This window comes from Mustela erminea, chromosome 2 (genome assembly GCF_009829155.1).
Source record: "Mustela erminea isolate mMusErm1 chromosome 2, mMusErm1.Pri, whole genome shotgun sequence".
Lineage (NCBI taxonomy): Eukaryota > Metazoa > Chordata > Mammalia > Carnivora > Mustelidae > Mustela > Mustela erminea.
The window spans coordinates 14,660,073-14,682,881 of NC_045615.1; the positions used below are offsets into that span (position 1 = coordinate 14,660,073).

The 22,809-nt window shown below is 45.1% G+C and overlaps 1 protein-coding gene across 9 annotated transcripts in view; it reads right to left on the reverse strand.

The window, feature by feature from the left end:
• Nucleotides 1-6,585: 6,585 nt before the first annotated feature.
• HMBOX1 (homeobox containing 1) overlaps nucleotides 6,586-22,809 on the reverse strand; it is a 189,804-nt gene continuing 173,580 nt past the window's right edge. The window contains exons 7-11 of one of the 9 annotated variants that reach the window (XM_032332289.1): nucleotides 20,178-20,260; nucleotides 18,209-18,304; nucleotides 17,072-17,160; nucleotides 16,760-16,831; nucleotides 6,586-15,111 (exon numbers count right to left, since the gene is read on the reverse strand). In XM_032332289.1, the coding sequence (XP_032188180.1) occupies nucleotides 14,974-15,111; nucleotides 16,760-16,831; nucleotides 17,072-17,160; nucleotides 18,209-18,304; nucleotides 20,178-20,260 (478 nt within the window). In that variant the 3' untranslated portion in view covers nucleotides 6,586-14,973. Of the gene's footprint in view, nucleotides 15,112-16,726; nucleotides 16,832-17,071; nucleotides 17,167-18,208; nucleotides 18,305-20,177; nucleotides 20,261-22,809 lie in introns of all 9 variants that reach the window. The other 8 variants (XM_032332288.1, XM_032332287.1, XM_032332296.1 and 5 more) reach the window with 8 other exon arrangements.

The window sequence follows — 22,809 nt, forward strand, 5'->3', positions numbered from 1 at the left end:
GGTCTAGAGGGCACGGGGTTGGCAGGAGGGGCTGTAGGGGCTGAGGGGGCTCCCTCCAGTGCAGTGTGTTTGCAGGTCTCAGAGGAGAGAAGTTGGAGGGGGTATCGCTGGGCAGGCGGGTGTGAAGGAAGCAGAGAGCAGTCTGGGCCCAAATAGAGGAGCGTGAGGGGAAGATGGTTCTCGGCATTCCCGCCCCCATCTCCCGCCCACCTCCACTTGTGACTTAGGATTGCGGGGCAACTTAAAATTCAGCAGAGCCTTTTCTAATGATGTATTTATGGGAAGAAAACCATTTACTTCTTAGGCTTTCTCTGAGGAGGAGTAAAGCAAATCAACCTGAGTCTGTTGGGTAAGAGGGGGCTCGGGCACGTTGTCCTTGAGTCCCGGATAAGTCTTTAAAGAAACACAACGAAGCTTCAGCTTTCTTTGATTTCATTTTTCACTGCTAAAGGTCAAGAAGCCCCAGGAAAGATGGCTCCTTTAAGAAAACTAGGTGCTTGGGATGTGGCCTGGCGTGGGAGAGGTAAGGTGTGTGGGATTTCACCACTCAACCCAAGAAAGGAAAAGGCTGCGGTCCCAGCGGTGGAGAAGCTGCTAGGACCGCAGTGGTTCTGGGCTGGGGGAAGCTGGTGGGAAGGGAGGAGAGGGAGGGAGGCTGGGGCCTGCATGAGGGCACCACGGGGCAGGACAGCTGGGGAGAGGCACAGCCGCTCCCAGGGTGGACACACCCAAACAGAGAAGGCGGTTCCAGAGGAGGTGGATGGACTCGGGGCCTTTTGTGAGCAGGTGGCATTCCCTCTCACCAGGCAGTGTTTGACCTCTGCCAGGCATCCTTGGGTCTCCCGGCGCACCAATTGCTTTTTAAAGCAAAGGCACCGATGTCTGAAACAGAACGCGGCTGCCCCTCTCTATGTGAGTGTCGAGGCGCTTCCCAGGTGACCCTCCTTACCCAAAGAAATCCGGCCAGTCTTTGTTCAGTTATACGTTTTATTCTCTAATAGGTACAATACTAAAATAAACACAAATTAAAAAAAAGTTTTATTAAAACAAAACTGTACAAAAAAGCAGTATACTACATTTTAATTACAGAACAGTCTACTGTCCAAAAGGCACTAATCCAGAATAGGAGATACAATGATACAGGACTCATTTGAACTATTTTTAATCAATACAATAGAGCACTTGTTTCTTTGACCATTTACATCTAGAAACAAGGGCTTTTTGCTACAGTCATTACACATTGTTATAAATATGAGTCCCACAGGTGAAGGTGCAGTATCGCTCTCCCTAGACAAGGTTCATGCCAAGAGGGACTGCCTTGGGGTTGAGAGGTGGGTGGGCAGCAGGGGTGGGGCCCAGGCCTGGGGTGCCCAACGCTTCCCCCGGGGGAAAGGCGACTGCCCTGGCGCAGAGCTTGTCTTCCAGCCTGGCCTCTCAGATGGTTGGTTTCTGGCCATTACTGGCAACCACTTTACCCCCCTCTTGTGTGTTAGCACCGGGAAAGTGGGTTCCGAGATGCTCCAGGGAACTGGGGCTGGAGGTCTGGGTGATGAAGCGTCAGCAGCTCGGCAGAGGGGAGGCATTTTGGTAACCTGGTCTGAAAAAGGCAGCAACTACTCGGAAGAGGGACACAGAGCCCAGGGACAGCCAGCGAACTGGGCAGAGCCCCCTGCTCCTTTCTGGGCAGACTTCTGGCCCAGAACTGAGAGGTCCTGCACCTCCCCCTGAGGGACCCGGTGGAGTCTTATGTTAGAGAGATCTGACAGTCCTTTGTTTTGGAAGTTGCTTTCTAGAAGTGAGATTCAGCTTCCCAGAGGCCGTGCCCTGCCTCACTGCTGCCTCAGGACCGCAAGCAGCTCCTGGGCAGGAGAGGGCCAAGCTCTGTCCACTTCTCCATGTTTGGTGGCCTGGACAACTCTCTAAACCCCAGATTTCATTCTCTGTTGGACTCTGGACCTAAGGAAGAGAGATACTGCAGCTTTCCAAACAGTGTCATACACATAGAAGACAAAGACAGGCATCTGATGTTAACAAAAATAAGTAACAAAGAAATAGGATTAAACCAAATCTCTTCTCACAGCATCCTATACTACATCCTCCTTCTGCTTAGCAGAAAATTGTACGTACACAAAAATACAAATACACAATTTTGTAGAACAGTCTGATTTTAATATATTTATATATATTTATATTTATACGAGTGGCAGGTTAGTTCATTATATAGAGCTTTTTGCACTTTTGGCTCATATGCAACAAGGCTTATAAATTCAGCTTTAGCTTTCATTCAGGTTTTATAGCTTTTGAACAATTGTTTTCACATTTAAAGCAGCATCCAATTTGCACTAGGAGTTTGTGGTGATTACAGGAAAGATGGGGTCAGGAGGTTACCGACAGGGAAGGCAGGGCCAGGGGCAGATATACATTCCAGTGTGTGTGGCGATGTCAGAGGATTGCTATGGGACAGAGTTGACCATGATGACCCCTTGAGGTAGACTGAACACCTTACAGCAGACTCAGACACAGGTGCGACTCCCCTCAGGGACACATGGTGCACAAGATGGGGGACAGAGACCAGGAGACGCCAAAGGGAAACACAAAGACTAAGACACACGACGGCCAAGGCAGGGAAGGGGGCGCTCTGCCCCCACACCCATCTGGTAGGGACCCCACACAGCCCGTCGCAGATACTCGAGTATTTGGTGGACGCTAAAGACTTTCAGGCGGTCCCAAGGCATCTGGTCCATGGTATCTGATCAGATTACGACTGTCAAACCCACTTTCCGTTTTATAACCTGCTGTGCCAGCTCGTTACCACCCCCACCACGAACAGGCAGACAGAGCTGCACGTGGTTCCGCAACGGGGATGAGCCCCCAGCACTCGGCGGGTGCCGGAGCGTTCGGGTCCAGTTAATGGAGAAGCAAGCGGGCCTCTTCAGCCCGGCGCCGCAGCGCACGGCCGCCTCCCCGCACCCCCGCGGCACCCCCTGCACGCGCGTCTGGGGCAACTGACCAGCGCTCGGGGGCGCTGCCCACACCAGCGTCTGTGGGACGGAGCAACAGATCGCGGCCCCATCCCGGGCTGGCTGCGGCCCTCAGCAGCAGCTCCCTCTGGTCACCACCAATGCAGTGGTCTCCCACTGGGATCACTTTCATCAACCCGCCTCCCTTCTCTATTCAAATCCAAAGAATTCCTCTGGCAAATCTGCCCATACCTGTTAAATGTGAATGCCCACCGTTTGGGTTATTACATTGTCTGAACAAAAACGCTGGATTATTAATGAAAATAAAGTGCCTGGGTATGGATTTGTCCATTTTGCAAAAACTTTCTAATGCACCAGCAAATCATCTGAGCGCTGCTTAGTGCCGTGATGTGAAGAGTGCAGTCACAAAATAATCCGTCTTACACCCACCACATAATAAAGGCCCCGAATTTAGGTCAGACTTCAATTACTTTAAAAAAGAAGCAAACAAATAACTCACATTTTCAAAGATGCACCTCTGATCTTGCTTCACCCCCAGCAATGATGGCCCTTCTGAGCCCTTGTGAGCAGACGCCCTGATCCCTCAAATCTAGTGAGAGGACAGGGAGAGGCAGCCAGGGTTCCAGTGATTAATGATGGCAAATGAATCGTGGTGTTTTTAACTGTGATTATCTGACTCTTTGCTCTCTTGGATCTGGGTGCATTTTCCAGCTGAGGACAAAGACAGACTGAATTCTGCTCTGTGGCTGTGCTGCTCTCCCCTATCTTCCCCACTCAGGAGCTGTAGACCTCGAAGAGCGGGCTCCTGAACATTCTCGATGAGCCAAGACTGGAAGCCCACCAACAGAGACATCCCTAAAAAGCAGCACAGGAAAGAGTGACAAGCCAGCCTGAGGGGGCACTGATGATGTCGCCCTGCCCACCAGCTTGCCCTAGCAGTTGTTCTGCCTGCAGAACGCCGGGGACCCTGGAGAGGGGCAGCTATCTGCGCCCGTCCCTGGGGGCTAAGTGCAGGGTGGGGAAGGGGTGGGGGCAGGGCACAGGCTGACTCTCTGGCAGGTTCCAGAGGTCTGTAACTTGCTTAGGCACTTAAAAAACGTAACTAGAAATGTATCCTTGGAAGGTCCCGCATACCCAACGGTGACTATGGCCGTGAAAGGGAAGGAGGGGAGCCCAAGGGGAATCAGAGAAGGCTGTGGGCTCTTTCAGGAGAGGCAACGAGGATGTTCTCGCTATCTTCTGGCAGGGGAGCGCCCCCCCTTGCAGCCTGGGTGAGTCTGAAGAACCAGGGCCGGGCTGGCAGGGGCTCTGCTCTTTTGTTTCTGCAGACCAGGGCGAATGGATGGGGGCGAGCAGGTGTGTGGGAACTCGGGACGGCCTGCTCTAGACTCATGGCCACAGGACTGCACGGGCCTGCTTTCTATTATCTGTGTGAGGAAAACTACGAGGAAAAGAAGAGGCCCTTTCTGAAAAGAGTGTTCTGGCAAAACCAGTGAGCAGTAAAGAAAAGCCTTGCCAGAGATGCCAGAGATGCTGATGCTCGAAGGTAGAAGCTCCCTACCCCCCACCCCTGCCCCCAAGAACTTTGGTTTTGGTTTCGTGGTGCCCATTTTCAGAGATGCAGGATTAAGGGGCTCACTGACTCTAACATACAGAAATGTGGTTTTCAAGGCAAATCACTAATAATAATGCTCTTGCAAGGAGCCTGTGGCAGAGCTCTCACCTTTGTTCAATCCACTCCACTCATGTCTGCACTGCCTACCCCGCCTATGAATCTGGCATAAAAACAAAAGAGTTCAATGTAATATCACTAGAGTGGCTGCTGTTTACACTAATACAGCACTAATGTCGTTTTCTTTCCAGTTTAATAGCTTCAATGAATGATGAAGTGGAAAAACGACCCTCCTAAGTTTATGCTGGGCTCTTAGTTCCAGTAAAGCAACAAAAGGGGAGTGGTTTCTGGGCTTAAAGAAAGCCAGAAACAAGGCTGAAATTTCGGCTTGACCTGGAAGTGATGGGAAACTGGACAAGGCAACACAAATCTTGTGACTCATCTCTCCCACGTATACTGCTTGGTTAAGAGTCATGTGCTCTTTCCCAGGACGGAGTTAATGTCTCCATTCCAAAATTTCAGTGGCACCCAACTGCCACCAGAGATGCCACACCTGGATCAAAAGCTACATGGAAGGCACGCATACCTTGTTCTTCACATCGGGGTGGGGGTTCTGTTTTGTTTTTTGTTTTGCTTTTTGTTTTTTGGTGGGGAATAGATAACCCAAAAACCCCATGGGCCAGCTAATGAAACAAAGTACCTATTACTGGGGACCCCAATCCCAAGGTGTCAACTTGGTGGATCCACTCACGGGTCCACGCCAATGGGGGGCTCTCCTCCAGGGCGGACTCCACTCTCTTGGGCTTCAAGAATGTCTAGGACACGAGAGAGTGGATGAGAAGAGAGAGGGACAGCCAGTTCCTGAGAACCGCTTATTTGCAAGAGGAAAAGTGTCAGAGAAGCGACGGGGAGAGAAACATGGCATTTCAGTCCCATCCTCAGGTCAGCTTGGAGCCCATGCCCCCGACAGTAGTCACTGAGCTGCCACCTGAACTCCGAGGTGGCTCGGCCCCGTGCCAGGCTGTGGTTATGAGAAAGTTCTTATGCTGAGCCCAAATCTGTACTTGCCTCCATGCAGGGCAGACGCGAATACCAGAGTCCCAGAACTTCCTACTGGCTCAGCCCCACCACTGCCTCTCATGACCGTGATGGACATGACAGCTGACTGAGTTGGAATGGCTGAGCTAAACACTTCTGTGCAGAAGCAGGATGCCTAGAGGTAACAGGCATTATGAAGTTGCTCGAAGAGCTAAACAGAGAGAAAACAGGAAGTGTGTGAGATTTTAATATCCTCTGCCTCAACTAACTGGAACTACACCCAAGGAGTGCTAGTAAATTCGACTTCTCCACAAGACACAGATGAGATAGTTGTACTGTTTCTTCTCCACAAAAAGGCAGGACCTCACATTTGCCTTCTGGAGACAGGATGCCTGAAACAAGAGGTTTCACATTATAGCTGCAGAGCCTCCCTGAGGTCACTGTATTTCCATCACCATCACTAAACAAGGAGAAAGGCCAAGAGAAAGGGGTGCTCTCGTGTCTAGACCATCACGGTAGCATTAGTTCAGGGTCAGAGGGAATGAAGGGCAGGGAGAGATGATAGCATTGGGAGAGGGGGCTGGTGAGAATTATCCAGTGTGGTCGTTGAGGAAACAAAACAGATTAAATGCAGTGATTTCACTCAGGGCAATGCCAGGCAGACACTCTGGTCCATTCTCCAATGAACATCCTACGAAGATGAAAGAAGCAACTGGAGATTTCACTCTTCTCCATTAAGGTGGTACTGCTCAGTGTGGGGTCTGTGAATCTTCAAGAATAAACGAGACAGACCACTCAGCACAGTGCTGGGCACACGGTACATGCTCTGTTTTCTTGTAAGAGCAACTCCGGGTGTTTTCTTCCTCAAAATACGTATTTCAAGGGTAAGTCCTACCTCCGTTTTCACGGATTTTGGTGAGTTGGCTTTCTTTTTTGGTTTTGTTTTTCTTTTTAGTGGGGGCTGCTGGTGGTACTGGCATTTATGGTGGAGGGTGTTTTGAATCACTGAAGTGGCCTCTGGAAACACCTGGAGAGGGAGATGTCTTGCCAACTCCGGTTCTTTCTTAGTAGCGCCATTCCTTAAGCAGCACATCTAATACTTTGATCCCTCAAATAGTAGATTGTGTTAGGAGGTTTTAACTGCAGTGATAATTCTATTTTCTTTGAATGTAAGCAGGTAATCAGAATGTTCTGCTGGCTGTTTTAATGCAGGTCTCACAAATCACAGAATTATACTCATCTAGTCGGTTCTCAGAATTGCAAATCTTAAGACAGATTCTCAATTGTAATGGAGATAGTTATCTTTCAGCAGCTGGGAAAATAAGGGATGAGATACTCTGCTCTTTGGGGTCATAAATCCACGATCATTCCAACTGTCAGAAGACTGACAGGATGCCACAGAAAAGTCTCAAAGACAGCAAATGTGTCTTGAAGGCAGGCATGTTGGGTGGGGCTGAAAGTCCCTTTAAGATCATCTAGGAAGAGAAGCACTGAGTAAGAACTTTTAATGGCATTTTTTCCTGATTTAGCCCAACTACTATATATTTGGAGGTATTTTTGAGGGGAACACGAATAAAAGACCCCAAGGCAGTCTTTTCCCAAATTGTGTGTGTGTGTGTGTGTGTGTGTGAGAGAGAGAGAGAGAGAGAGAGAGATAGACAGACAGATAGATGTGGACAGGGGGAGAGAACAGTTATAGAGAAGCAGCCTACCTCAGCATTTTCGTCAAACTAAACTTTAGCGTTTGGTTGGGATCCCTTCTGAGCTGTGGACCAGGGAAAAGGTTTGTATGAGGCTAAGCAGCAAAATATGAACAAAAGCAAGAGCCACATTTTCTCAGTGGCTACTAACCAATGCTGGAGGGTTCAGTGGGCCAGGCTCGTGAGCACAGCCAGGAGCCACATGGGAATGAAGCACCTGGAGGGGCCACTTGGTACAATGCTGGGTGCTGGTTTTGCATAGACTGACTCTTGATATAACTGAATGAAGACTTCTGCAAGTGATGGAAAAAGAGCCAAAAGCACATTCTAGGGAAAGGCTAGATAAAGACAAAGCAGCTCCGGTCCAGTGGGAGGTCACAGCGGGGAAAAGAGCAGACATCTGGGGCAGGAGACTGTGGAAGGTGTCCAGGCCACCCAATGCTCAGTGGGTGGGACGAGGTGTATGAAGAGAAAGGAAGAGAAGTAGAAGGGAGAGAAAAAGAACACGGACTTGGAAGGGCTAGGGAGACAATCCCACCGTCTTGGCAGAATAATGGAGAAAACCCTGGCTAAGAAAATGCTGCCAGTACAAGGAAGTTGGTGGCTGCCGTGTGAGAGCTGTGTGGGGGAACACATGTATGCCCAGTAACCTCAGGACGCTGCCAATCAGTACTCCGATTACGCCACAGAACCGTTTACAGCCCATGTGTGTTCACATGTGTTTGTGTCATGCTGGCTGAACATCCTAGGATCTAATGAGGAAAATGTGTAAATTTCCATCTGATACTTTCTGATGGTGACAAAGGAAACACCAAGTAACCAGGGAAAGAATTAAAACCCTAGGGAGCCTGCTAAGCAGTGAATATCCGCAAGTTAGGCTGCACTGCACGCTAGTGGGCTAGCAAGTCAGACAGAGTCGCGGAGGCCTTGTCAGGGGCCGACTCAGTTTGGGATTCTGACTGGAGTTTCTGCCAAAGGTGAAGCAGTTTGAAACTGGACGTGAGACAAAGAGGTTTCAAATCATGTAGAAGTCAAATGGGGAGCAACAGCAAAGGCTTCCATTTTGAAGCTGAAATAACTCCAAATCCTTCTCTTTCACTAAGGAGAGGACACGAACACCATGTCATTATTTTAGTTTACTGAGTTGCTGTTCCAAATGTTCTTGGGAGCATTAGTGCTAAAAGGGAACAGGGAATGGGAGATCTGCCATTTCCAATCACATAAAGGACAGAAATCCTTTTAATTATGACCATGCCAATCTACATCTTGCTAAAACAGCTAATTACATGTCAGGAGGACACTCAGTCATTCAGAACAATTGTCATTATATTTTTATATATTCATTCTGTGCCACCCCCCTCAATTACCATGGTTACAATTTGAAAGGATTCAGGCAAACCTTCATTTGATCACAGCACACCAATGTGAATTTGAGAGTTAATTATGGATGTACAGAGCCATGTTCATTAAAAGAGAAAATGCAAATGGAGTTAGGGGAGTGGCACCCGGAGATGTCCGAACCGGGAACCAAGCTATGAGCATACGCCCTCTTCAGGCCAGCCTTAGCGACCAGTCACACTCAACAGCTGCCCCATGCCACCACACCGTGGGGCTCAGACACCCACAGGAGGGCACAGTACTGCTGTCCAACTCAATCCCCAAACTTGCCAAGTAAAAAGGACGTCAGGAAAGCAAGGCAAAGCCTCCTGCAGATGCTTCCTTGTTTGCTGTTAGGGTGCTGCGCTGGCTAAGGAGCTAACGGGCGTGGAATGTGGCGGTTAGTGGTCAGTGGTGTACAATGCGAGTCGGACTTCACGTGAATGCAATCGATTTAGTTCTACTCACTGCTTGGCCCCAGGTGTCACGTGAAGCATGGTATAAAGAAAAAAGTCCAGTGATCTGCACATTTGTTACACATGGCGTCTACTATATCCTCTAGGTCCTCGGTGACGGTAAGAACAGGATATAAGATCTTTTGGTGTGGCCAGAGTTTCCTTCTCTTCTCCACCATATCTACTTCCCTCTTAATTACAAAGGAAAACTAATGTTATAGGAAACCGGACTTCTCAGATCGTTAGCTTTCTCTTTGCTGCCGCTTCTCATCTCTGCCGAAAAAGAATAATGAAACTGATGTAGACACCTCACAGTTTATGAACTTCCAGCTTTTGAACATCCATCAGTAGGAACAAAGTTGCACTTCAGAGTGAGTCAACCACTGATGGGTCCTCTAAGACGGCAAAAGCAGGAGCTTATCATTTTTAGCTTATAAGTAAAGAGAATTAAGAACAGCTTTTCTGAACATAACCAGGTTTGTGAGAGGAGTTTTTGTAATCAGAAAGGGATCTGTAGGTCCGATGCAGTTAAAAAGCCTTTCCCACCACCCCAGTAGGGTAGTTCTCCTGAGAGTGGTAAAGAAATCTTTCCTCTTAAGTGACAGTCATCTTTTGAAAAGAGCATATAATGAAGGAGACGGTGGTGCTGGAAAAGAAAGGGCCTCTGACAATAGGCTACGGTCAGGGAAATCTTCATAGGATGACCCGGCCACTCATAGTTGCCTCCCTGGGAAAACCTCATGTTCTCATTATGGTGCAATATCTTCAAACTGGAAAACTTGGGTGAAATGAAGTAATGTAAAGTAGACAATCCGGAAATTAAGAAACAGGAAGAGGGTTTCCAGGGCATGCAGCTCAGTTAGCCAAATGCAATATGGCTGACAACTGATCCCTGAATCCTGAGTAAACATCCTTGCTATTTAGAGAGCACACAAAAAGGAATGTTTTCAATGTGTAATTCCCACCCCTGCCCCAGTGCATCCCCGCACTTCGTCCCTATCCCCCCACACAGACGCCACCAGCAGAGCTGGTCAGTGCGCCCAACTTCCGCTTGGGAAATCCTGACAAACAAATCCGGCTCAGTAAAGCTATAAATGGATTTGGCTGGTCTCAATGCAGCCCCAATGAATACAGTAGTAAAACATTACTAATAATCACAACAACAAAATGACAAAACCTATCACCACTCTGACCTAAGATTTAAATCACGGACGGAGATTAACACAGAAAACCAAAGCACAACGTGAAAGGTCAGGACTATTCAGTGTAGAGTGCTACTTAGCACAAGATCATCAATAACAAGAAAAATTATTGCCTAAGAATCTGTTGAGACTCATTGGGGAGAAAATACTCCAGTTGTTCTCTGAACAAGAAAAGACAAAAAAGCAATTTTAAAAGGCAGAGCCACAACTTAAATGGGAAGACTGCTTCTACCCAAACCCTTCTTAAGACCAAGAGAGTAAGGACTTGAAGTTCACATTTTTAGGACAGGGGTGGGAGGACTGTATATGAAGAAGGGATTATTTCCACTGTTATGGGCAGAGATAATGCAGCTGGTCAGTAGAATATGTAGCTGGTCAAAAGGATGGCCTGCAAGACAGGACGGAGTGTTTGTGTGAAGAGAGGACCACACCCACCTACTCTGCCTACTGTGGAGCATGAAATCCGAGCACAGATGTTAGCTCAAGATGAGGCCTTAGTATTGGAAACCAAGAGGCAGATGGAGGAGGAACTGTTCACAGGAGGAGACAAAGTCACTGGAGATTCCTGAAGAAATGAGTCTATTTACACCTGGTGCCTCTGTTTGGAATCCAGGAGCAAAGTTTGTGAAGACAAAGGCCAAACAGGGAGAACTGAAACAAGTGTATGAATGAGCTCTTCATGAGTTGTCCCCTTTGAGGTAAAAAATATATGGTGGATATCTGGCCCCAACAGTGGTACTGCTGGTCACCAGACTGCCTGCCATCCTAATCTACCAGGAACTGGGATACTGGATTTGCACACTTCTAATGGTGATGAGCTGCTTCCTCACTCACATCTCTTTAGGGGGTCACCTCTACTAAGCCAGAGTGAAAGGTACCTTAAAGGGGTCTTCCTATTCAGGAACTTTCTTCCTGTGAAGGAATAACAGGAGAATGGGGGCTGGGGCTGTCCCACCCAAGGACAGGGTACGGGAACTGGAGAGATGCCCTAGATAAGTGGACAGATTCCCTAGATAACTATCAACCACTTTAAAGGATTGAGACTGTGAAGAAAACTGCCCTAAGGCGTACTCAACAATTAATTACAAGCTTTGCTGAAATAAACCTGAAATAAACCAAAATGTCTATTTGGTACTGACGGCACCAGCAGGTATCAGCTAAAAGTGTACTGTACTGCCCTCCCTGGCCTTCACCTTGCGTTAGGGTCATCAACAGCAAGGCAGGAGTCTCACTAGGATGGTCCATCTTTCGAAGGTCCCTTTGTAAGGCTGTGTTGTAAGAGGAGTAGGAAGCTTACCCATGTGACTACAGTAATTCAACAAAACTGTCTTTTAAAAATAGTAACAGACAAGTTACAGGAACTGCCGACAAGGTTCCCCATCCTCCTCACCCCTTCGGTCTTCCTCATGAGGAAAGAGCAGTCCTGAAACAGTCCTCTGGGGCCCGAGGGAAGTACAGTATGGAGTAAGAGAAGAGGGACACAACAACCAAAAAGCACAGGACGCGATTTTTTTTAAGAGCCTGGCTCTTTCCCCTTCAGTAAGAGCGCAGTTTAGGGTTTCTATTTAAATATCACCAAACCTGAAAAAGCTTAAGAAAATAAATTCACTAGCCAAAGATATTACAAATCAGACAGTGGCAACTCTAAATGCCATTTAAGAACTAAGGTAGCCTGGACAAGACAGAATTCAACCTGGTGTCAAAAAACAAAACAAAACAAAACAGACCCCAAAGCAAAAACAAATCAACCATGGTAGATTTAAATCTAGGCCCCAAAGACCTACATTTTCACTCTTGGTGAAAAAGCAAAACTTATATGTAAGGCAGCGGGTCTTCAGAGCAGGCCAGCCATCTTCTTCAATTGAAAGACGAATTCTGGATGAAAGCTTCCTTCCTCCTGTTCCTACTGAACCCAGGATAAGGCTATCCTGCATTGGTAGACACGTTCTTCCACTTTTTCCAGGTCGCCAGATAGGGCTCAGTACTGCTTTCATAGATACTGACTCTCCTTTATTCACTGAAGCTTTTTTTTCTTTCTTAAGGCCTTAAAACAATGAAACCTTTTAGCTCTTCTCTGGCAATCACTGTATTTCTTTAGAAACTGCAGCTGTCTTAACAGTTTGAGTCTGTTTCTTTAAAAAGACCAGCAAGAACAAATGATACCAGCAATCCCATCATAAAGAAGCTATCAATTATAATAATCTCCTTACAATAAATCATGGATGTGGCTTGTCAGACAGTATAGTCTTCTCTCTTCTTCTCTTTCTGAGTCAACCGAGAATAAGCAGACAAAATTCCACCGAAATGGAAAGATACAATATGTTATATTTCTTCTACGTAATATAAAAGGAAAGAAAGATAACATAATCTCCTAATTGAAATAAAATGTCAAACACACCAAGAAAGAAAATGAGCAGGGGGATCATTCCTGAGAATAACAAATGCTACTCTTCAATTTGTTGGTTCAAGTAATACGGTAAAACAGAAAAGACTACCCCATTTTACTTCAGTTCTTGGAAGAAGCATATACATTTTCTGCCCGAAATCCACAACCAAGAGCAGGCCCGGTCCCTGCCCAAAGCTCCTAAAAGTCACAGACCCATATAAGGCAGCATCTTCATGCCCTCTCAAAGGCCTCCGCACACTGGCCCAAGCAGAATGAACGGATACGGAGAAGACCTTGTCGGCACGTGCCTTAAATGGAGACAGACCAGCTAAAAACTTGTGGATATTTACTATTTCACTAATGAGGAAGGGAAAAACAAAGGTCAGTCAGTCTCTCTCTCAATGGTTTTAGGCCGATAGGGGAGGAGAGGTGAGGAGGTAAGGAAATGGGACCTTTCTTCCACCTTAGAAATCGTTCTCAGGTAATGGACGACAAGACAGAAGTCCTGGTTAACAGCCAGCCCCACATCCCCCTTTAAACAAGGCTTTACCGTGCGCAGAAAGGAGATGGAATGAGGCAGAAAATATACAGCAGGCATGCCTCCTTCAGACGCACCCTCAGCCGCTACATCGAAGGCGGTCTCCTCTTCCCCACAGTGACAGTGTGTCATTTAATCGGGATGCCAAGAGATCATTTTCATACAAGGCCAGCAGATGTAATTTTCTTTGATGCATGAATAGTTCATCATTTTGCTACTAGATGACAAGGTGATCACAGGGTGACTTTATAACGCAAGTTCACTGTTTGGTATTTTGAGTTCTCAAAATGAAAAAAAGATTTATCAAATATAAATATCTTTAAAAAGTAACAAAAGTGCTACATATGTGATCAAGGAAAAAAATTCCATTAGTTACTGCCGCTTAAAGTAGATTAAACTTTACAAATATTACCACATCCATTATCAATATGGCTTCCAATTATTAAATAAATTGCCTGTAGCAATATAGCTTTTCACACCTCTACAAGGACAGAGTAAAGAGAACACCAAAGCAGTCACATCACGTTGTATTGAAGACGACCCACCGCGTAAGTGGCAACTGTCCCCTGCTTTTTTCTGCTCCTATTTAGGAAAGTATTTGCATTTGTGATAGTCAGCCAGCATAATCCCGCTCTAAAATCCTCTATCAACCTCTCGTATTGAGGGGGCTTCGGTTAATGGATACAAAGACTGGAAGTTCATTCACTCATTTGTGACCTTAGCTCCATCCTTGAAAGACTTTTTTTGGTAGCAGGGAAAGGGGACACAGACAGGAGGCAGAGCAGCGTCCATGACGGCCTCCAGCACTCTTCCACGCAGGCACACACCTGTGCCACGCAACGTACAGTGGTTCTGAGAACTGGACTTAACATCCATTAGACATTCAGCTCGTGTTTTTTTCCAATGCTCTCAAGCTGGGTTTTTTTTTTTTTTTTTAATGACTTTTGTTTTTTATCTTTTTGTTTGTCTGAATCATGGTCCCAAAGGCAGAAGGCAGTATTTTATCTACTAAGTCACACAGCTTGTGAGAGGAAAGGATGTCTGTGTCAGGCATGTTAACATCAACCAAAATTTGAGATCAAGTTTTTCCATGGACATTCTTAGCACAGCACCCAAAGAAGTATAATCTAGCCACAGTGTGACTATTATGAGGCACGGCTTATTGCAGCTGGAAATCAGTGATTCCCACGCTGAGTGGGAATGCTAGTGTTCCTTTTACTCTGCGGATACTCCCCAAATGGTGTCTGTCAATCCTGGGCCACACAACCTCAGCTTGCATCCTATCAGTCTTGGGGAAGGAAAAGGGTACAGACTAGTGTTACAGGAATCTAAAGGTACCCAAGGTCTTACACGTAGCCTAATAGTGGAGAACCGAGGGCTATCTAAATACCTGGAAGCACTTTCTTGGAATGCTAAGACAGAGCAGCAAGGTTTTCTAGCCTCAGGGGCTGGGAGAGGGAAGTTTGGTTGGTTGGTTGGTTATAATTTACTGGGAATTAATACTGAGAGAGTATATGCAAAGGCTGAGGGCACCATGCCATCTTCACAGAACAAGACCCTAACGGCTAACTGACATACAAGAAACTGCAAGTTATACTGTAAGAACACATGTTAAGGACCGAGGAAAGTCTGCTAAGGTGCTACGTCTAAACTAAGTTAACTTCTCCTGTTCAACCCTCCCTGATCAGTCGTCATCCAGGGCCTCTGTCTTGATTTCGTTGGCTCCTTGTCGGGCCAATGCCAAGATAGTGTGGTTGACTGCTGCCATTTCCACAGCTAATGAGATGGGGTCTTGGTGGTCACTATGGCTAGTGCTGTCATCCTAGACGTGCAGAAATAAGAAAGAAATGTTACTAGTGGATTGGCAAAATGCTCCAACTCACAGAAAGGCATGCTGTGGGCAAGGGGAGGCAGAACATTCGTGGGAGGAAACAGTGGGGGAGGGGCTCATGACACAGTAGAGGTGAAATGTATTTAAGTAGACACTGAATGGAAATAGGTCAGGCCTTCAATTGCCATTTTTAGGATTCAACAAATAAAAAGCACCAAAATATTTTCTTCCTTGCTGAGAACTTGATTCCTTCTATCAGAAAGACTGCTGGTGAGGCTAATCAAACCTGAACAGTCTAGTTTGCAACAGACATACCACTAGTCATTGAAGCCCAAACTAGTGAGCGACTCAATTCTGGACTGGTACTCTTACAAACGGATTCAGACCTCATTGTACTTCTCTACTGAACTGAGAAAACTAGACTAAACTACAGACACCAACATCTAATGGGTAAAAACGCATTTTATAAAAGAACGAAAAACCAAAAACCTCTCAATTGCAGCAGGATAAAAGTGTACTAGCCGGATATGGCTACGGGAGACAGTGTGTGGTGCTCTCCTGCTACAAGGCTGCTATGCCGGGCAAGTGGCAAGGGAGTGTGAAGTTCTCCTTCGGCGCACAGCTAAATGTGTTACACAAAAAGCTGTGAAGGAAACTGGCACTGCAGGATGTTTGTCAGGCCCTGAAGATGGTGTTACAAATAATGGGTAAATTTCTCACCTGTCACATCTTCAGGGGAACTCTGCATCAAAGAGCTTTGGGAAGGGTAAGCCCCTTTTGGGGAAAAAAAAAAAAAATCATGGGATATGCTGCCCTTAGGCCATGTGGAAAAAAACGGTGGAAATAATCCACCTACATTACATGGGTAGATTGAAAATATAACAGGAATGTTCCTGATTAGAAAGACAGAACATTTTCTTGAGTAAAATGTGGAGCTATGATTTAGAGTCCTAAAAAAGAGAAAAGATAACTCCTGGGAATTATGGGCATCGTTGTTTCACTCCCATTTTCACAGTTTAAAAGGGGGTTGCATGCACTCCTGCAGCGTCGGTGCTCAAGCTGGTAAGGAGAGGCTGTAAAATGGCTGGCAGAGGGAAGAACATGGCAGACTACTTTTAAGAGCTGACTGAGGGGCCAGGAAGAGATGTTTATATACCATAGGAAAGAACAAGAGTTTCCCTGCTGGGATCCAGAAGAGATCATACATCCTTTTCATATTCCAAACAGAAATGAATTTTAAATCCTATGGCAATTTTAATGAAATCTGTCAAGAGATATGTGGGGGGAAATTCCCACATTCTTGGTGACTGAATTATTCCATCCAGTGGCTACAATTAAATATATTTTCCCCCCCAAGCAATGAAGACTAAATCAGGGTGAGGTGAGAAGACATGCATTTATGACAGGATGTGTGTGTCAATGTGCCAGAGACTCTGGAAGAACCACTCATCTGGGCATGAGGGTTCTTGCTGCAATGGGGCCGTGGTGGGTGGGACCTTCCACTGTGTGCTGCGTCGGGACATGTTTAGGCATGGATTACAGCTACCCAGTAGCCCCTAGTATTTCTCAAACATTGAGTGTGTGTGTGGTGGATGGTGTAACTTGCTTGTTTGGATCAGATCCTCCTCTCTTCTTCTACCTTCTCTGCTTCTCTGCCTCCCTCTGAACTTCTTCCCTCCTCCTCCTCCCCATTGCGTACTTGCCAAGTATCCTGTTGTATGACAATAAATCCATGTGGGTGAATAACAGTTTCTCACAAATTTAACAGGACAACTGAATCTTACCACATTCCTTTCAAATTACATGAAAATCTAACTATACACATGAGCAGAGTGGAGGGACACTGGATTGTCTCCTCTTCCCCACCCCGTACAAAACGCACCCACAGAATTGACTTGTCATACTGTCCCACCCGCTCTGTAACCAAGAAACTCTGCTCTCTGCTGCTCACCTGCTCTGAGTAGTCATTCCCGTCAACATCATCACTGTTGGAATGGCCTCCTGGACTCTGTACATCTATCCCATGACTCTCCAGGATTGCTGCTTCTTCGAAAAAAGCAAATAGATCCCTAAATTATCTGTTACATTATTGGAACAGCTTGAACACCGAATTAATCTTTGTGCTGAGGAAATAAGGATGTCATTAAACAAGAACCTAGATTCCTGTATGTTTTCTTTTAAATTGCAGATGGACAGAATTCAACTGCATCCAGGCCAGGGGAGGAACACGTCTGTCATTCTGGAGCCCCCGCTGCTATGAGAGCCACATGTCAGTGGTTTGACTGTTAGGTGCTTCCTAAATACTTACCAACTAATTCAACAGCCTTCTTGTCTCAGAGTTCTGTAAAGTGTTTGAGAATTGTATTGATGGAGAGGAAATTAAATTTAGAAATGAAATACAATTTTAGAAGCTCAAAACCAATTCCCCACACTGATCTCATCAATTCGTATTTCTTAAATGCTCTTTTTAAAAATCCTTGTTTTGGGGCACCTGGGTGGCTCGACTGGTTAAACATCTGCCTTCGGATCAGGTCATGATCCTGGAGTTCTGGGATCGAGTCCCACACATTGGGCTCCCTGATCCGCAGGGAGCCTGCTCCTCCCTCTGACCTTCTCTTCTCTGGTGCTTTCTCTCTCTCACTCTCTCTCTCTCAAATAAGTAAAATCTTTTAAAAAAAAATCTGTGTTTTGCTCTGTTCCCTCTTAAGACTCTTTCATTCCAATTTTATTAAGCACATGTTTCTTAATATCTAAGTCACGGCCCAGTAACAACAAAGAAGCTCAGGGTCTCATTCCTGGCTCAATACCTTAGCCAGTAGCTTTAATATGTGGCACAGGAGTCATGCAGTCAGGGGCCATGTCTAATTCTAGATTCTAGACTATTAAGAACAATGATATTATTAGTATAATACAGACAGTGCTAATTAATATTAGTTCTTCAAAACACAAAGAAAAACATAAGGACAATTCTTGTTAGGCTTAAAAGTTAGCATCATTAAGACCTGCAGTTCTAACTGAAGGTGCTCTCAAAGCAAATACAATGTCCATGACTGCTTCAAAAGGGAAAGCAGCCTCTCTGATACATTACCAATATTGGCTCTCCTCTTGATCTCCTTCCGTCTGTTAGCAAACCAATTATATACTTTCAGGGAGGTAACTCGTTCCAGATCAGACAGTTTTTTGCCTGTGAATACATGCAATAAAATTCAGATAGTCTGCAGCTGAGACCAGTTTAAGAAATAATACTTTTCTTTTTGAAAAGTTCTTTTGATTGCATTTACTGCCAATACAGATGTAGGCTTTCTTGTTGTTGCTGTTGTTCAGTATTGTGTATACACTTAAACTATTATTGAATGAATAAAAACTAAAGAAATACAAAAATAGCAGGAACATAAAATATTTCAGAAAGCCACATAACACTAAAGAATTCCAGTACTATGTACAAAATTAATGAATTCCACAAAGTCAGGCTGCCAGGGTTCAAAGGTCATAGGATAGGCTGTGGAGGCTTCATTTAATTAGCATCATTATAGATGAGTATGTTAGGCTTCATCAAGTTTTCAGGTAGCTCAGGTTTACTTACAACTTTAAGGCCCTATATAAACTGTTTCCTGTTGTTACTTAACATCCTTAAGGCCGTATATAAATTGTTTCTGGCTGTTTTACAGACTGTCTGTAGATAGCCGGAAACAACTGTCACCCATGTTTTCTTGAGGACTAAAGGTCACTCCAACATCCATTATTATAACTATGCTAGAATGCATAGCCCAATTCAGATTGCATTTTAGATTCATTATCTTCCTTGCTGTCAAATGTGACTTCTTACAGATTAGCACCATGCTGGCCAACAAGGGCCCATCTGCTCCTTTCCTTCCTCCACTGGCCTTTTTCGGTTTTAGCTTTTAATCCACAGTGGGTGGAGAAGCCAGAAAACAGGTTGAAGTGTTGATGATACAGGGCGAACTGTTTTCCAGGAAGCTTCTGAGTTCCTGCACAGCCTCAAGCGTGGGACTTTGGCTGCTGTAAAGTAAGAGGTAGGGGTATAGGTGCCATTGGAGGTGTGTCTGGAGGGTCTAGATTGCTAGAAGTCTGGCTTCTGGGTAAGGGGGAATAAACCACAGTTTAATTATGATAAAACATTGATACTTTTTGTATACAGATGCTTTAAGCCAATCAAATTAACTGTCCAAATGAAGATCAATTGATTATCTTAACTGAGAATGATTTCTGGTAATAAAAACCGTGAAGTGTGGAATAATATTTTAACACATGGAAGAAAAGTCATATGTGTGTTTTAGTGGCTTGGCTGACTTGCATTAAGAACGTTAGGACTTCGGAATGGAACTAGCCTAAGGTTTTCCCAGGTGTGTGCAGAAGTCATCCCAATGTGGGAAGGAGAAAGAAGCCAACTCTAATAAGAATTCTTTCTTTAAACAAGAGTACAGAATTATAAAACTTGTTTAAAAAAATCTAATGGAAGGGGAGGTGAACCATGAGAGACTATGGACTCTGAAAAACAATCTGAGGGGTTTTAAATGGCGGGGGGTGGGAGGTTGGGGTACCAGGTGGTGGGTATTAGAGAGGGCACGGATTGCATGGCGCACTGGGTGTGGTGCAAAAACAATGAATACTGTTATGCTGAAAATAATAAATAAATAAATAAATAAAATTCTCTTTAAAAAAAATCTAAATCTTTTCATTTACAAGCCTTGCTTAAATATTCCAAACTTGAAAATTATTTTGGAATTGACATAGTTATGCTATATTTTTGGAGGAAGAAATCTATACGGTCTTAAAAAATATAATTTCAAGGTCTCATATCTTTAAGCAGGGATACTCCCTGGGAACCTTCCCTATGAATGTTTGATCTGGAGTACTGTAATTGCATCCCTAAGAAGTGCTGCTTGAGCAAGACATGGCAGTGACTGGACAGGAAGGTAGTGAGGACGGAGCTAATGGCACCCAGCTGGGATGAGTAAAAGAAGATTTCCCGTTAAAGATGACGCTCTGAAGCGGAGATGACCGCCACGGAGGAAAGCGGCAGCCTGCCACCTTACCTGGCTTCTGTATGACGGCGTTGCAAGCGTTGGCAATTTCTTCTCTCTTAGCTTCATCTGGATATTGATTCTCATTGAAGTAACTGCAGGGGCAACCAATTAAGACACAAAGTTTGTATTTTAAAGAATGTGCTCTCATTAAAACACTAGCCCATTGAAAAATCTCTTCTTCTTTATGATGTAACATTAGCGTCTGGTCCAGGGTGTCCAGTGGAATTCTCTGTGAGGATGAAATGGTCTGGCCTTTACTCTCCGAGAGGGGAGCCACTGCTCACAGGCGGCTGCTGAACAGCTGAAATGACGCTGATGTGACTGAGGAAGTGAATTTTTGATTTAATTTTAGCAAATTTAAATTTAAATCGCTAAATGTGACCAGTGGCTACTATATTAGTGCAGTCCTAGTTACTGCTTTGCTTCACTGAAAGATGTCCTTGATACAAAAGTTGCTTGTGATACACATATGGGTGGTTGAAATCATGGAGTTCTATTACTGAGACACTGGTAACAACAGGACTTTTTTGTGTCTGTCATATTTTGTAGTGGCAAAAATTCTAAATGACCAAATTGTGCATCAATGGGAGAATGGTAGAACAAACTACGGGACATCTATATTTATACACGGCTATTTAAAAATGACTAGGAAAAAAAGAAGTTAGAGCTCTATCCATTGACCTGGAAGGATGTTTACAGCATTCCTAAGGCAGAAAAACAGTCTGCAGAATAATGTGCATGGAAAATAGCCATTATGGAATTTGAAAAATTCCTATGTGCACATAAATTTGCATGGATAAAAGCTGGAAGAGTACACAACAGGCTGTAAAAATCAATTATGTCAATGTTGGGGAAGGGGATTAGTGGGAGGAGATGTAAATATTTTTGCTTTTTTCCACATGTTAAAAAAAGCACATATTCTATGCAATAATAGTACTTACAAGAAATTAGGTTTACAGAATTGCTCCTTAGCATTATCAGACCTATGATATCACCTTCCCGTGAAACCCCAAACCCCGACTCCTGACGCCACCACCCCAGCCCCCACTGCCTACAATCCCTCCCCCATCTCCATGAGCACATCCTTTGACAGAGCAGCTACCGTCCCTGGGAAGCCTTGAACTGTTAAGTCCTAGAACCAGATCATACCAGGCCTGTCAACTACCATCCTCCACAGTGGCCTCCTGCTTGACTCCACGCTTTAAGCATCTCTTCCTACATGATTTTCTGTCATCTTTAGGGCTCTAGTGTTCATACTGAGCATTTTCCCAACGGACTATCCTCACAACTGCTCCGCTTCCACATTCCTACTGCCCTTTACTCCACCTGTGCTGTTCACTTGGGCAAAGACGTTCTCAATTAGTTTCACGAGCCTGCAACACCGGCATCAACTGGAGGCTTGTTAGAAAGGTAGAACCACAGATCCCACCTCAAGACTGAATCAGAATCTGAATTTTACAAGATTTCCAGGTGATTTGAATGCACGTTAATACTGGAGAAGGACCGGATTACCACATTTATTTAAAGTTCCACAAAGACAACAAAAGCAGATATTAAGTACCTAACATTATACATTTGCACTGTGGGTAAAGAGGATTCGATAGTTTCTGACTTTAAGGAGTTTACAATATACTGGAGAGACACATACAAATCAACATGCTCGTGGTAAAATTCGTTAAGATGTCTGAAGAGAGCACTGTTGGAGCACAGATGAAAGTGTGCTCAGTGTTGTTTGCAGGGTCCCAGAAGGATGTGACAGAGGAAGTACCCTCTTTTTTTTTTTTTTTAAGATTTTATTTATTTATTTGACAGACAGAGATCACAAGTAGGCAGAGAGGCAGGCAGAGAGAGAGAGGGAAGCAGGCTCCCCGCTGAGCAGAGAGCCCGATGCGGGACTCGATCCCAGATCCCTGAGATCATGACCTGAGCTGAAGGCAGCGGCTTAACCCACTGAGCCACCCAGGCGCCCAAGGAAGTGCCCTCTTGAGTTAGTTCTTAAAGATAGGCAGGAGTTTGCAAGGCAAAGAAGAGGAGGAACAGCATTTCATACAAGGGAACAGCATGTGCAAAAGCCAACAGTAGATAGAAGCCTTGAGGCTTCTGACCACAGAGAAGAGTGGTTGGAATATGGTGTTCACAGGAAGAAATGAGATACTAGCTTGGAAAAGCAGGATGGAGCCGGCTTGTGAAGAGCTTGCCGGTTCTTGCCAGTAGTAAAGACATCATGGTGAAACAGAGGTTTTCAAGCCCCTTCGAGATAGGTGTACACCCATCTGTGTTTTAGAAAGATTACACATCTTCAAGACTCAACCTTCTAACTTCTACCTCCATGATCTTAATTCTGAAATCCCCCCACTCAACTTTCTCCTTACTACTCCTCCTCTTCAGAATAATTTTTCCTTTACCTTCTTTATAATCTCGAATCCTTTTAAAACGCTCCCCCTCCAACTTATAAAACATCTGTTTATCTATTTTTCCGGCCTCACCTTTCATTTTTTAGCCCAAACTTCAAGGCAAGCCAAATCAACAACATTCCTCAGGAGAAACTTATTTAGCTTCTCTGTCCTTCCACATTGCCTGTCCGGCCAGTCTCCTACCCTGCAGAAAGCACCTTCCACATGTTCTCTTCCATCCTTCTCTC